We start from the raw sequence: 12,393 nt of genomic DNA on the forward strand, positions 1-12,393 counted from the left end.
GAGTCTAAGGCTGAACTCGTCATTGGCTACAGAGATAAAGCAGACAAGCAAACACCAGTTTCCTTGGGTCGGAAAAAGCAACTCCAGGAATGCAAGAGCAAGCCAACGGCTACACCTCAACAAGCACCTCCCCCCTTTCTCTTGGACCTGAGGAAAGGGTTACAAGAAAGCAAGGCAAATGACATTATGTGAGTACAGTTTCCACAACAGCACACATGATGGCCCAGTGCAGGAAAGAATACAACATTCCCCCCCCTTGGTTTTCATTTTTACTTTTATTTATTTTTGCTTTAATAATGCATATTCTGTTCACTCAAAAGGTGCAAAGGACAGGAAGCAGGGGTTTAACTTGGCTGATGAAAAATCAAGCAGGGGTGACATTTCTAGTTCATGAACAACCTAAAACTAGAACTTAAAAGTCACAGCTGGTACCAAAGAGAGAGCGCGCCCAACTTCACAGCTGTCTCCTCTTAAGACCTTTGGTTAGGCGAGAGAAGCTTTGAAGACAGTGGCCTCTAGTGGACTTTGATAAGTGGCTAGAAAAAAAATGTGTGTGTGTGTCTTTTAAATCATGGTAGCTGCATCACAAAAGCTCCAATCAAGAGGGTGGTAAAAAGAAGGCACAGATCATTGCAAATACCAGATTTTCTCTTTCTCTTTTTGTAAATATACCATCATATATAAGCTACAATTTATCTTAGGGTGGTGGGGTTTGCTGGCAGGAGAAGGGACAGGTTGGACCTAAAATTGCATATGTAATAGAATCCTTGAGGGGGACACAGAGCGAGGCAGCTTTTCACGTAAAGCGAAAAGAATGGGACGCTCACTCCGGACTGTGTGTAGTACAAACACTGGGGAAATCTGTGGCAAAACACGCTTTAAAAAAAAATCATAAAATTATAAAGCTTGTAAACGAAGAATCTAAAATTACATTTTATTAATGGAAAATATCATCAAAATAGTACCACTATGGACTAAACTGCCTGAGTTTTCGTTTCATATGAGATCTCATAGTAAAAAAGCCTTTAGCACAATTTGCTCTGTTTAAGTCACAACCAGTGCCAGACCCAGGACTATACCATGGGGAAGAATCTCCTCTTGGATGGAATTTGTGTTGTGCTATCAAGACTTTTGTGCTAATCTTTCAAACAGGGACGTGTTGAGGCAAACCTTTAATCTTTTGGCACAAGGTTATTTTGGCTGGGGCAGAAAATTTGAGTCTTGGACTCGGGATGAATAATGCGACATTTCATTTATCAAGTATTCATTTTGATTGAAGAGCTTTCTTTATGTCATTAACTTCCATCTACAAAGGAAAAACAAGAGCCGAACAAAATCACAATCAATTTGCTGGCTAGATAAAAGCTGGAAAGATAAGCAGCTTGGTTGATTGAAAGAAAATAATCAACCTGACAGTTTGAAAGGTGAAATGAGTGAAATGATATCTGAATGAAGAGTTGATCACGATGCCAGAAATGATATAAACCAAAAGAATAGGCACATCAACACAAAGCTCGAGGAGAGGGTAGATGTTTGAATTCTCCAGCTACAAATGTCCAAAATTTGTCAAAAACAACAATACAACAATAATTCCAGTTTCTTGGTCAGAGGGTGGAGCAGGTTGTCCTGACACACTGGACCACTTGGCAGGGCTGGAAGGCTGCTGTGCTTGGGCCCAAGGGGGTGTCTATGAGCATCCCCAAAGTGATGACGTGCAGTTACCGATCCTTTAAACACCATGGATCCCAGTAACCACCAAAGGAACCGACTGCGTGAGAGCAGAAAGCCCACCATTTCCAACTCCTACACACTCTGCCCTTCGGTCATGGCTGAGTTAGGTCAGAGAGAGGCCAGAGGGGGACAGAGCTCTGATGCCCTGCAGGACAGACACAGCTGTCAGGGAGAAGTAGAGAAATAAAGAGCAGGCACCAAGTGTGGACAGCTGTGGTCCTTTGAGCTTCAATGGCCACATGACAGAAACACAAATGGGGTCTCCCTAGCTCCACACTCTCTGGTACTTGTGACAATGAGGCCTCCGGAAATGGGGGGGGGGGTAGTAGTTTTCAAAGAGATGGATTACAAATGAGAAACCCAACTGGGGGCACATTTGCTAATGCCTCCCTTCTCCAAAACTTCCCAGGTCCCAGGAGGGGATGTGAGTAAGGCTGTGTCATTCTAAGACAATTGTCACAGGAAGCCCATTTCAATTGGTAGAAAAGTAACTCTCATCTATTTTCAAAATAAAGCCTGGACTTTGCTCCCACCCTCAACTGAGCCTCTCATGGGGCAACAGGACCCCAAGGGACCCACCTGCAACCGAAGCCGGATTTTCTTCTCTTCATCCAACTCTGACAGTAACTGCTTAATCTCTCGTCTGGAAAGCAAATGGCAGTAATATTAAACAAAGCCCAGACTTTTAAAACAGGAGATAAGAAATCTCTTATCACTACAAAATCCATCTGTTCCTTTTACAAAGAAGATGTGGACAGAACATTACACTATTTTCTTTGTACGGCTAAGGCTTAGAGCCTGGTATAGATAGAAAGGCCATTATTTCTCGGCTCCCCAAATATGCAGCCATTAAATAATAGGTCTGAAGTGACCTTGGAAATCCCTTAATGTAAGCTTCTTCTAGAAGAAGAAGGGGAACCTGAGGCTCAGGGGGGTGGCCTGACTTGCTCAGGGTCTAGTCTCTAGGTATCCAGGCTCATATTTGGTCGTCTTCCCTCTTCTGGAAGTCCTTTCTTCCAGAATTGCTGGTCTTTACATGTACTTACACAACAATATTCATTGCAGACATTTTACCACTCCCCATATATATATATATATATATATATATATATATATATATATATATATATATATATATACACACACACACACACACACACATATATGTATATATCAGAGAAGGCAATGGCACCCCACTCTAGTATTCTTGCCTGGAAAATCCCATGGATGGAGGAGCCTGGTAGGCTGCGGTCCATGGGGTCGCTAAGAGTTGGACACAACTGAGCGACTTCACTTTCACTTTTTACTTTCATGCATTGGAGAAGGAAATGGCAACTCACTCCAGTGTTCTTGCCTGGAGAATCCCAGGGACGGGGGAGCCTGGTGGGGGTTGCACAGAGTCGGACACTACTGAAGCAACTTAGCAGCAGCAGCAGCATATGTATATATATATATTTCCTTTATTTTCACGAATTTTAAATTACTGAAAGGTTAGCAATATGTTTTTAGATATTCTCACAGAATCCTACAAATAGGAACACCTGAAAACTTGCAGGTAAAAGAACTGAACTAAGGATACAGTAATTATGTCATAGACAAAGTAGACACAAGTTAGAACACAAAGCCCGGTGCCCTTTCTAACGTTAAATAATGAAGTAGAACAAAATGAATCATCTCACAAACTCGCTCTAGACTGAGTTCACTACAACCATGCTAACTCTGGTCAGAGAGCTGTGCTCCATTTTAGGGTACTAGACACTCCATTTTACACATGCATGTGTGCAAACTAGACTGGGAAATTAAAAAGCAAAGACTGCAGAGGCTTTATACAGCATTTGCTCACTTCAGATGAGCACCATGGTGGTCCTTGTAGTTGGACCGGTGTCCTAGCACTGTGGTCGACACACTGGGTTCTCTGACATGCACTGGTCATGCTTTGTTTGTGTATTTATTCATGCACACACTATGTACCATGATCTCAGTGGGCCCTACTTAGGGTTTAGGAGAGAAGTATAAGATGGGGCCTGAAACACACAGCATGACTCCAGGAAGGAGTCGAGTTCAGGTGGGGGAGTTCATTGGGGAAGGAGGTGTGAAGGAAGTTGCTAAGTCTTGAACTAGTGAAAAAGGGTACGTGTCTATGAGGAGGGGAGACAATGGGGGAGTTGATGGAGAAGATCCAGGACAGAACAGGGAGGCGAGAACTACAGATTTGGGAATGAGCAGTGTCAGCACAGACTTGAGCTGAATGCTGCATGGGAAGTGACACAGAGAGCAAAGGTGGGAGACTGGTGGGGACCCAGTACCCTGGGGCGGGGAGGCCAGGCCCTGGAGAGGAGCCACTCTCTCAAATCAGCCACTCTGATTTGAGAAGAAGTTGGCTGGGGAAGCACAATTCCAGCCGACCACACCCAGGCTTCACAGTGGAGAGAGCAACATGGGGTGGAGCAGCCCCCAGGCACCGGTGACTCTGCACTCAGGACACAGGCACAGGGCATTTCAGACAGGAAAGTTCTAGGAACTTCCCAGAAGGAGGGCCCCAAGGCAGGAAGCCCTGGATCCAGGAGTGGCTGACTCATCTTGGTCAAAAGGCTGAGAACGAGTGCTCTGGGACAAACTGGGGTTGTGGGGTCACTGTCTAGGCAGGGGACACCCATTTCCTGGACATGGTGGGGCCTGTGGGTACCCACAGCTCTCCTGTGCAGGGTCAGCTAGGAGCTGGGGACTTGGAGGAGTTAGGGGCAGCCTGGCTGGCCCCTCAAGACCCACTCTAGTCCCATCCTGCAGTTCTGCATATTTGTCTGATGAACCCTTGCCAGGCAGAGGATGAGTTCATAGAACACCTCCAGCCTGAGCGGAACAGAAGCAGGATACACCCGCAGGGCTCAAAGTGAGTTCCACAGGAGCCTTATCTTAGAATGCTTCGGGGAAAAGACAATGATGTTTGGGAAACACTGCATACACTAGCCTCTGTCTTCCCAGGCACAGTGAAGGCTCTGAGCAGTGCTCTAGAGAAGAAACTAACTTGGTTTAACCCAATTATTCCCCAAAGTACATGAACACTTCAGTGGTAGGCAGGTGCTCAGCTTCAGGTGTCCTCCCCAGGGTGTGACTGCAGGTGCCTCTGAGCCCGCTGTGCTGTTCCCCAGCTGGGGTGCTAGGTCGCCTTTGGAGACCCTGTCAGGAAACACATCCTTGAGGTGCCTCACCTGTTCCCTCCAGAAAGAGCTAACGGGTCCTTAAACTCTCTGTGCCCCAGTTTATTCAGGTAAGTGCCTCCCGACTCCCAGCCCTTTTACCATTTTTGTCACTGCACGCAGTGTCCTGGGTGGTGTGTGTGTGCTGAGTGTCAAACCTCAGGTTGAAAAAGTCCCTGCATCTTTTACACACTCTGTGTCCCTAAATGCAAGCCAGTTCCTACACAGGGCAGCTAACTGAAGAAATGGTAATTTCGCTGATGCCAGAAGGCCGCTGGGCTGATTAAGCAGTGGTGCGTGCGCATACCACGTGTTCTGGGGATGTGAAGATCTCTTTTCACAGCCTGCTCAGCACATTGGTCCTCATGGCTGAGTCCTCCTCGTCCACCCTGCGGCCAGCCCAGGCCCTTCCCAGGTGCAGCTGAGCTACCTGAAGCCTCTGGGGTTCTCCCGCCCACTCCCGCCCCTGCTGCCATCATCCCGGGGGGAGGCTGGCCTATCCCCAGGGAGGCTGGGACCCAGGCTGGCAGAACTCATCCCTGACCTGCGGAAAGCACCCCAGGAGGTGGTTTGAGAAGGGGCTGCAGACACTCACTTCTGCTGGTCCTTCATGGTCTCGATGATGCTCCTCAGCTCCCGGACCTGCGTCCTCAGCTCCTCCATGGCTGCCTGGCTGCTGGCCACAGGCTCCATCTTTGGTTTGCCTTCCGTGCCGAACAGAGATGGGGAGTTGGCTCTGTGTCCAACTGTGCCCAAAGAGGATGACAGAGGGGAGGACGCTGCCGAGGACAGAGGAGCTGGCCCGCCGCCGCCTGCAGCCATGGTCCCCGGCTTCGGTGGCAGGGACGCTTTGTTGTCCGACACCTGCAATGAGGCAGGACAGACAGAGTTCAGGCCAGGGAGGCATGTAGGGCACCGCCCTGCCCTGCTTACTACAATGCTCTGTCTACATCACCTGCCCTGAAGCTCTGCATGCTCCACCCATTCATTCCTTCCTCCACGAGCCCTCAAGGGCCTGCTTGCTGCAGGCAACCCCTTGTTGTTGTTCAGTTGCTCAGGCATGTCTGACTCTTTGCGACTCCACGGACTGTAGCATGCCAGGCCCCTCTGTCTTCCACTGTTGCCTGGAGTTTGCTCAGGTTCCTGTCCATTGAGTCAGTGATACCATCCGACCATCTCAACCTCTGCTTCCCCCTTCTCCTTTTGCCTTTGTCCCTTTATGTATTTTAAATTTGACCACCTTTCTGAACAGGTAGTTCCTAATTGATTTAATGTACTTGTCCAGAGGCCCATGGACCTCCTAGGCTCTTCAAACTCTGAAGTGAGTAAAACATTTTTCTGACCTTCAAGGGGCTGAGAACCCAGTGAGATGCAGACAGACAGACCAACCAACACTGCAAATAAGGGGGGAGTGCACAGGCAGGAAGGGAAGCACCCAGGAGAGGCCCAGTGTCCTGGAGGGAGGGTACCAGGATGAGGAGGAGGACCAGGAGGTGGTCAGAACAGGGGTGGTTTTAGAGGGGGCAGTTCAGTTCAGTTCAGTCGCTCAGTCGTGTCCAAATCTTTGTGACCCCATGAACCGCAGCACGCCAGGCCTCCCTGGCCTCCCTCCATCACCAACTGCCGGAGTGTACCCAAACCCATGTCCATTGAGTCGGTGATGCCATCCAACCATTTCATCCTCTGTCGTTCCCTTCTCCTCCTGCCCTCAATCTTTCCCAGCATCAGGGTCTTTTCCATTGAGTCAGCTCTTCACATCAGGTGGCCAAAGTATTGGAGTTTCAGCTTCAACATCAGTCCTTCCAATGAACACCCAGGACTGATCTCCTTCAGGATGGACTGGTTGGATCTCCTTGCAGTCCAAGGGACTGCTCTCAAGAGTCTTCTCCAACACCACAGTTCAAAAGCATCAATTCTTCGGTGCTCAGCTTTCTTTATAGTCCAACTCTCACATCCATACATGACTACATACATGACCACACACATCATGTATGGATGTGAGAGGGGGCAGTGCGTGAGACAAAGGCCTAAATACCGAATAGTGAACTGCAGTCAGGGGAAGCTAGAATGTCAGGGGGCAAGAGAGAGGTGGTGACCACAGTCACGAGGATGTGGTCCTAGACAGGCCACAGCAGGTGAGATGAGGTACAGACCAAGGGCCACCAGTAGGGATGAGGAAGGAGGCATTAGGCTGACCCTTTCATGGGAGGAAGAACAGGCTGAAGGCCCAAACAACAATCTCAGCTTCAGACACACTGAATTTTAGAAGCCTGATGGATAGCCGAAGGGGAAGTCCAATGGGCAGAGTCAGTGACTGAAAAAGTGAGTTGGGCCAGAGAAATCACCAGATGAAGTGCAAGCCATGGGGGTGGACGACACAGAATGGGAAGAGAAGAGGCCCACTCAGGGAGCCTACAGGAGCCCTGGATTGAAGAGGTAGAGAGAGGGGAGGGCTCTTGGGGGCTGAGATGGAGAGGTGAGACAGGGGATGGAGCCAGACCAGAAGAGCGCCCCCGGGAGGAGCTTCCAGAGGTGTCGAGAGCAAAACTGGGGGGAGTTGATCGGTGGAGCCAAGGAGAGTGAACTCTAGTCAAGGCAGGTTGGCAGCTGCAGGGGAGGTGAGGGGCATGGCCTGAAGATTTAGAACTCACTTTCCAAACACTCGGCTGAGAAAGGAAGATAGGAGAAAGAGAAAGTTCTTGGAGAAGCCTCAGGAGGAGATAGGATCAAGAAAGGGTTGGATTTACTTTCAAAGACAGGGGAGACCCTGAGCTGGAAGATTTCTTGAGAGTAAGAGCCAAGGGTGAAGATGGAGGAGACAGACAGGGAGGTCTGATGGAGAGGTGTCCTGAGGGGGCCAGGAGGGCACAGGGAGCGTGAGAGACACGGGTGGCAGGGAAGGGGGGCAGGCCGCAGGTGGGGGAGGGGGGGCGGGGGAGAGGGGGGAGGGAGTAGACAGGATGGTGGGAGGTGAGGGAGTTGAGGCTGCTGGTGAGGCTGGGCAACACAGCCGGGACTCCCTCCAGCAGCCGGCACCCAGGGCTGGAGCCAAGTTGGGGCTGGGCTGGCATGATGAGGAGGCTGAGCCTGGACTCAGGCTGTGCTGCAGGGAGAAACTGGGCAGAGTCAGCCAGAAGCAGATGGGCCATCGTTCCCAGCCTTTCTGCTCGCCTTTTCTCTGCCAAGTTATCATTGAGAAAATCACTTTCTGCTGCCAGAGAGAATGCTCCACCATCCTGTGCTGACTGTCAGTAGGAGTCAGAGTAAGAAGGGCGAGGGGCTGACATTTACAGAGCACTGATTATATGCCAGACGTTGGCTGGACAACTGCAATGAGGCTTGATGGAGCAGGAAACTGAGGCTTAGGGATGTGGTTGAGAAATTCCCCAAGTCTCAGAGCTCAAGAGTAGCAGAACTGAGCTTCAGTCCCCTCCTCTGATATCAGCTGGATCCTCAGGCTTGGTAACGTGACCAGGGCTGCCCATGCCCAAGTCTCAGGGTCCTCTCTCCTGGCCTGATTTTCTTTGCTTCTTTTCCATTCCTGAGTTCATACCTTTCCTCATTTCCCACCCTGCATTCTCACATATGTCCCTCAACCCACCCATGTCGTCACAGTGACTTCCAGACATTTCTTGGATTGATGCTTCTCTTTGCATTTCCTACGTGACTCACCCTCCCAAATCACTTCAGCTAACACGTGTTTGTTATAAGCCCTCACAGAGTACAGGCCACCAAATGTCCTGATTAGTTATTTCAAGAGGAATTTCTGGAAGCAATAAATAAGACATGACAACTCCAGGAAAGAGAAATGGAACAGAGCAGTGAAACTCAGAAATGTGAAGAGCCAAGGCCCCCCAGTAGATGTCGCTACAGAGACACTCTAGGGATGTGGGAGAGAGTGCAACTCTAGGCATTCCTATGGTCACCAGAAAAAATGGATCTAAATCCAATTTATGCAAATGGAATCCTTTTATAAAGGCAGACTGCTTCAGTTTTGTAAATATTACAATCGATCTGCTTTATAGGATCATATTTTTGCTGACTATATCAGCTTTTTAAGAAAATCTATACATGTAAATCTGTAAATCTATGAGAAGGAAAATTCCACATCACCTTTGATTTCTTTGTGTTAATTCCTGCTGTGAGTGACTTAAAAATGACTTCTGCTTTCTGTTTTTAGATAGAAAGAAGTTGCAAATGTTTACAGAAACTAACTTCAATTGACTGGCTTCTCTCAGCACGAGAACATGGCATTTTAAAACCATACCTCACAATCACAGGATGAACAGAACTCGTTTAGGCTAGCCTTTAGAAGCCACACACAGTTGCTAAATGATGTGTTCTCTGTTCCTCATAAGCCAATAATAAAAGAGCTATACCATCCCTGGGCATGCGGTGAAATTAAAATGTTTTTAGACTATAAATTTATCCCAATAAATGAATCCAAATAAGCTTTTCTGTAAGAAATCCCATTAGTTATTCACATTCATGAACTGCCAATTGTAACTTGTGACACCACCAGTTTTGAACATAAAAGTCACAATCTGCAGGCAGAGGGCACAGCATTTAACATATTTCATGCAATCTTTGTAAAACTGTTCTGGTTGTTGTGATGGTAATGGTGTGTGAGGAAATATGTGTGTGTGCATGTGTATGTGGTTGCTGGTATGAAAAGGGGATCAAGCCATAAGAGAGAACATGGGATTCTGCTCAGTTTTGGAGACTGTAACATTCCTTGGGGATTTTGATGACCAAAGTCATCACTGTCAGCAAAGAATGACAAAAAATTTGTGCTGTGTGTTGTAACGGACTGAACGTGTCTTTCCCAAATTCCTATGTGAAAATCCTAACTCCCCTTGGGATGATATTGGGACATGGGACCTCTGGAAGGTGATTAGGACATGAGGATGGAGCTGTCATGAATGGGGCTGTTGCCCTTCTAAAAGGGACCCCAAAGAGCTCTCTCACTCTCTTTCTTCCATATGAAGATACAAAGAGTAGTCATCAGCCTGCAATCCTGAAGAGATCTCTCAGCAGAACCTAACCATGCCAGCACATCCTGATCTCAGGCAGCCAGCCTCCAGAAATGGGAGAAATCAGTTTCTGTTGTTTCTATGTCACCCAATCTGTGGCACTGTGTTTCAGCAGCTTCACATGACTAAGACATCTGTTTCTCCTTGTTTGGTTTATAATGCATCATCAGAGCAGACACGAAAAGGCAGGGGTCCCATGCTGTCAGGATACCCTCGCCACGGCTGGTCACTCACTTGGGATATGGTAACAGTCTTTGACGTTTTCTTGGATGCGTCCACTCCTCTGTGTGCAAGCGAAATGTGTTCTTCTTTATCTTCTTCAGGACTTGGGGAGTCAAAGATGTCAGGGCTTGAAAGGGAAGACTGGATAAAGCCAAAAGAAAATGCTTTTGTCAGAGTTACACCTTAGCTGACATAGCTTTTGTTAACATAACGCAGTATGCTTTTCAAAGCACTCGACACTTCTATTTTGTTTGTCTCCTCATTATAACGCCAGGCAGAAAGTGTGCTATTATCTGTGTGCTTGAGAGAGTGGCAGAACTGGGACTAAGATGATTTCCTTGACCAGGGATCTTTCTTTCTACGGGATCTTTCCACTGATGCCTGTTGGTCATTTCATCTGTGCAAGCATCCATCTATCCATCTATCTTTTCCAGCTTCCTCCATCCCTCAGAGACCCTCTCTATTTTGTAAACATTTGCTATCATGTGCCAAGCACTCAGCTTGGTACTGAACTTGACAGTGACATGCCAGACACAGTCCCTGTTCTCACAGGGTGGACAGTCCAGTGGGGAAGGACATTCAGGTTGAGAGGAAGCTGCCTCTAACCTGCCACTCCTCCCTTCTCTCCTGATCCTTTTTCAGAACCACTGAATCTGCTGCATAGTGAAGTGCCTAAAAGGGCTTGTCTGAGAGGACACCATTTCTGGGAGTAAGGGATCACTAGCCCTGCAGTCCAGTGAGCAGTGTTATCTCCGGCCCCAGAGAACCGCCCTGCCTGCCAGCACACCATGCTCACATCTAATCTGCTACCTGCTGCTAAAACGCTGCCCTCAGGGCCATGGACGATCATTATCCATTCTGGATTCAATCTTTGCTAAGGTGTATTTACAGAATGGCAGCATCTCTTAGTGAAATATGGGGATAACACTCCTACCCTTTCTGCCTTGCTGTGAAGATTGAAAAAGCTGGATGACTATAAACCAATTCACTGGAATCACTTGGTCAGAGAAGATGACTGTGTTAGAATTTCCCTATTTTAGGACAAAGCAAAGAAAAATCAGAGTTCCTGTGGCAAGGAGCAATCTTCCATAGATATTGTTAGGTGAGCTCCTATTCAGCCTTACCTCTGTGCCTTCCACCTCTGCAGTGGGAAAAATAGTCATATTCAGGGTCACCGTGTGGCACCGTTACAGAAAAATCATACCTACAAATACTATTCATTTTCTTCTGTTTACTCTACTTACTACACATTACATTGAGGGAATGTTTAAGCAATGTTTTAAAGTGAAAAGGTCTTGTTTGTTAATCTTCATTTAATCTGAAAATCCAATTACCTACATCCTCCCCAACCAAGCTTTCTTTTACTATAAGCTTAACTACCTTACAATGCCTTTTATTTTCAGATTTTATTCAAAAAGCCAGTGTCCTCCTATATAACCTGTGATTCATGAGCTGTCAATCAATGTTGGATCTTTGAATTCAATAAAAAGCTCAAACTAGGTTGAGAGGCCCCAGGCTACAGAGACAGGACTAATGTGTTTCCTCCATCATTCCCTCCAATTGCCTTTTAGGAATATGTCCATACCCAGTAGTCCCATCTTGCTATGAAAAACCTAATGGGAAGGTGCTAATGGAAAGAGTAAACATGAATTCACTGTATACAGGAATGGACAGGAATGAAGGAAAAGAGTACAGTAGTTGTACTTCTTTAAAGCACAAATGTATCCTGCTGCCTTAAGTCCACAAATAAAATTGTTTCATATAATATGTCAAAGTATGAGCCACTATTTCATAAGCTTTCTGCAGACAGGGACCATATTTATCTCATTCCCAGTTGCAGCCTTGGTACCTGGTGCAGAGCTGAGCCCACAGCAGATAACCATCAATATTTGTGGAATGAGTGAATGAACAAACATGTAATCTAAAGGTGGAGTGAAGATGACATGTCTTTACCCAGTCTCTCCCAAATGTATCCAAACTCCCAGACATAGGCTGTAGGGACCAAGAGTGTGGTGCAGGGGCGGGGTGGGGGGTGGTGTGGAAACTCAAACTTCTCTGTATTTACTTCTGATACCTCAGGGTCCTCTAGATCTTGAAAAGTTGAGAAGAATTTGGACAGAAAACAAAAATAATGAAGGATGCATAGAGAATATATCAGAGGTAGAATGAAATATTTAAATACAGAGATACTAAGAAGTAATTAAATAGTC

The 12,393-nt window shown here is 47.1% G+C and overlaps 1 protein-coding gene across 7 annotated transcripts in view; it reads right to left on the reverse strand.

Moving 5' to 3' along the window:
• Nucleotides 1-256: 256 nt before the first annotated feature.
• Nucleotides 257-12,393, reverse strand: part of SH3KBP1 (SH3 domain containing kinase binding protein 1) — a 341,920-nt gene continuing 329,783 nt past the window's right edge. For all 7 annotated transcript variants that reach the window (XM_070462384.1, XM_020914380.2, XM_020914383.2 and 4 more), the window contains 4 exons: nt 10,196-10,324; nt 5,524-5,792; nt 2,311-2,374; nt 257-1,306 (listed from right to left, as the gene is read on the reverse strand). In XM_070462384.1, coding sequence (XP_070318485.1) covers nt 1,265-1,306; nt 2,311-2,374; nt 5,524-5,792; nt 10,196-10,324 — 504 coding nt within the window. In that variant the 3' untranslated portion in view covers nt 257-1,264. The remainder of the gene's footprint in view (nt 1,307-2,310; nt 2,375-5,523; nt 5,793-10,195; nt 10,325-12,393) is intronic.

Source organism: Odocoileus virginianus, unplaced genomic scaffold (genome assembly GCF_023699985.2).
Source record: "Odocoileus virginianus isolate 20LAN1187 ecotype Illinois unplaced genomic scaffold, Ovbor_1.2 Unplaced_Scaffold_4, whole genome shotgun sequence".
NCBI classification, from domain to species: Eukaryota; Metazoa; Chordata; class Mammalia; order Artiodactyla; family Cervidae; genus Odocoileus; species Odocoileus virginianus.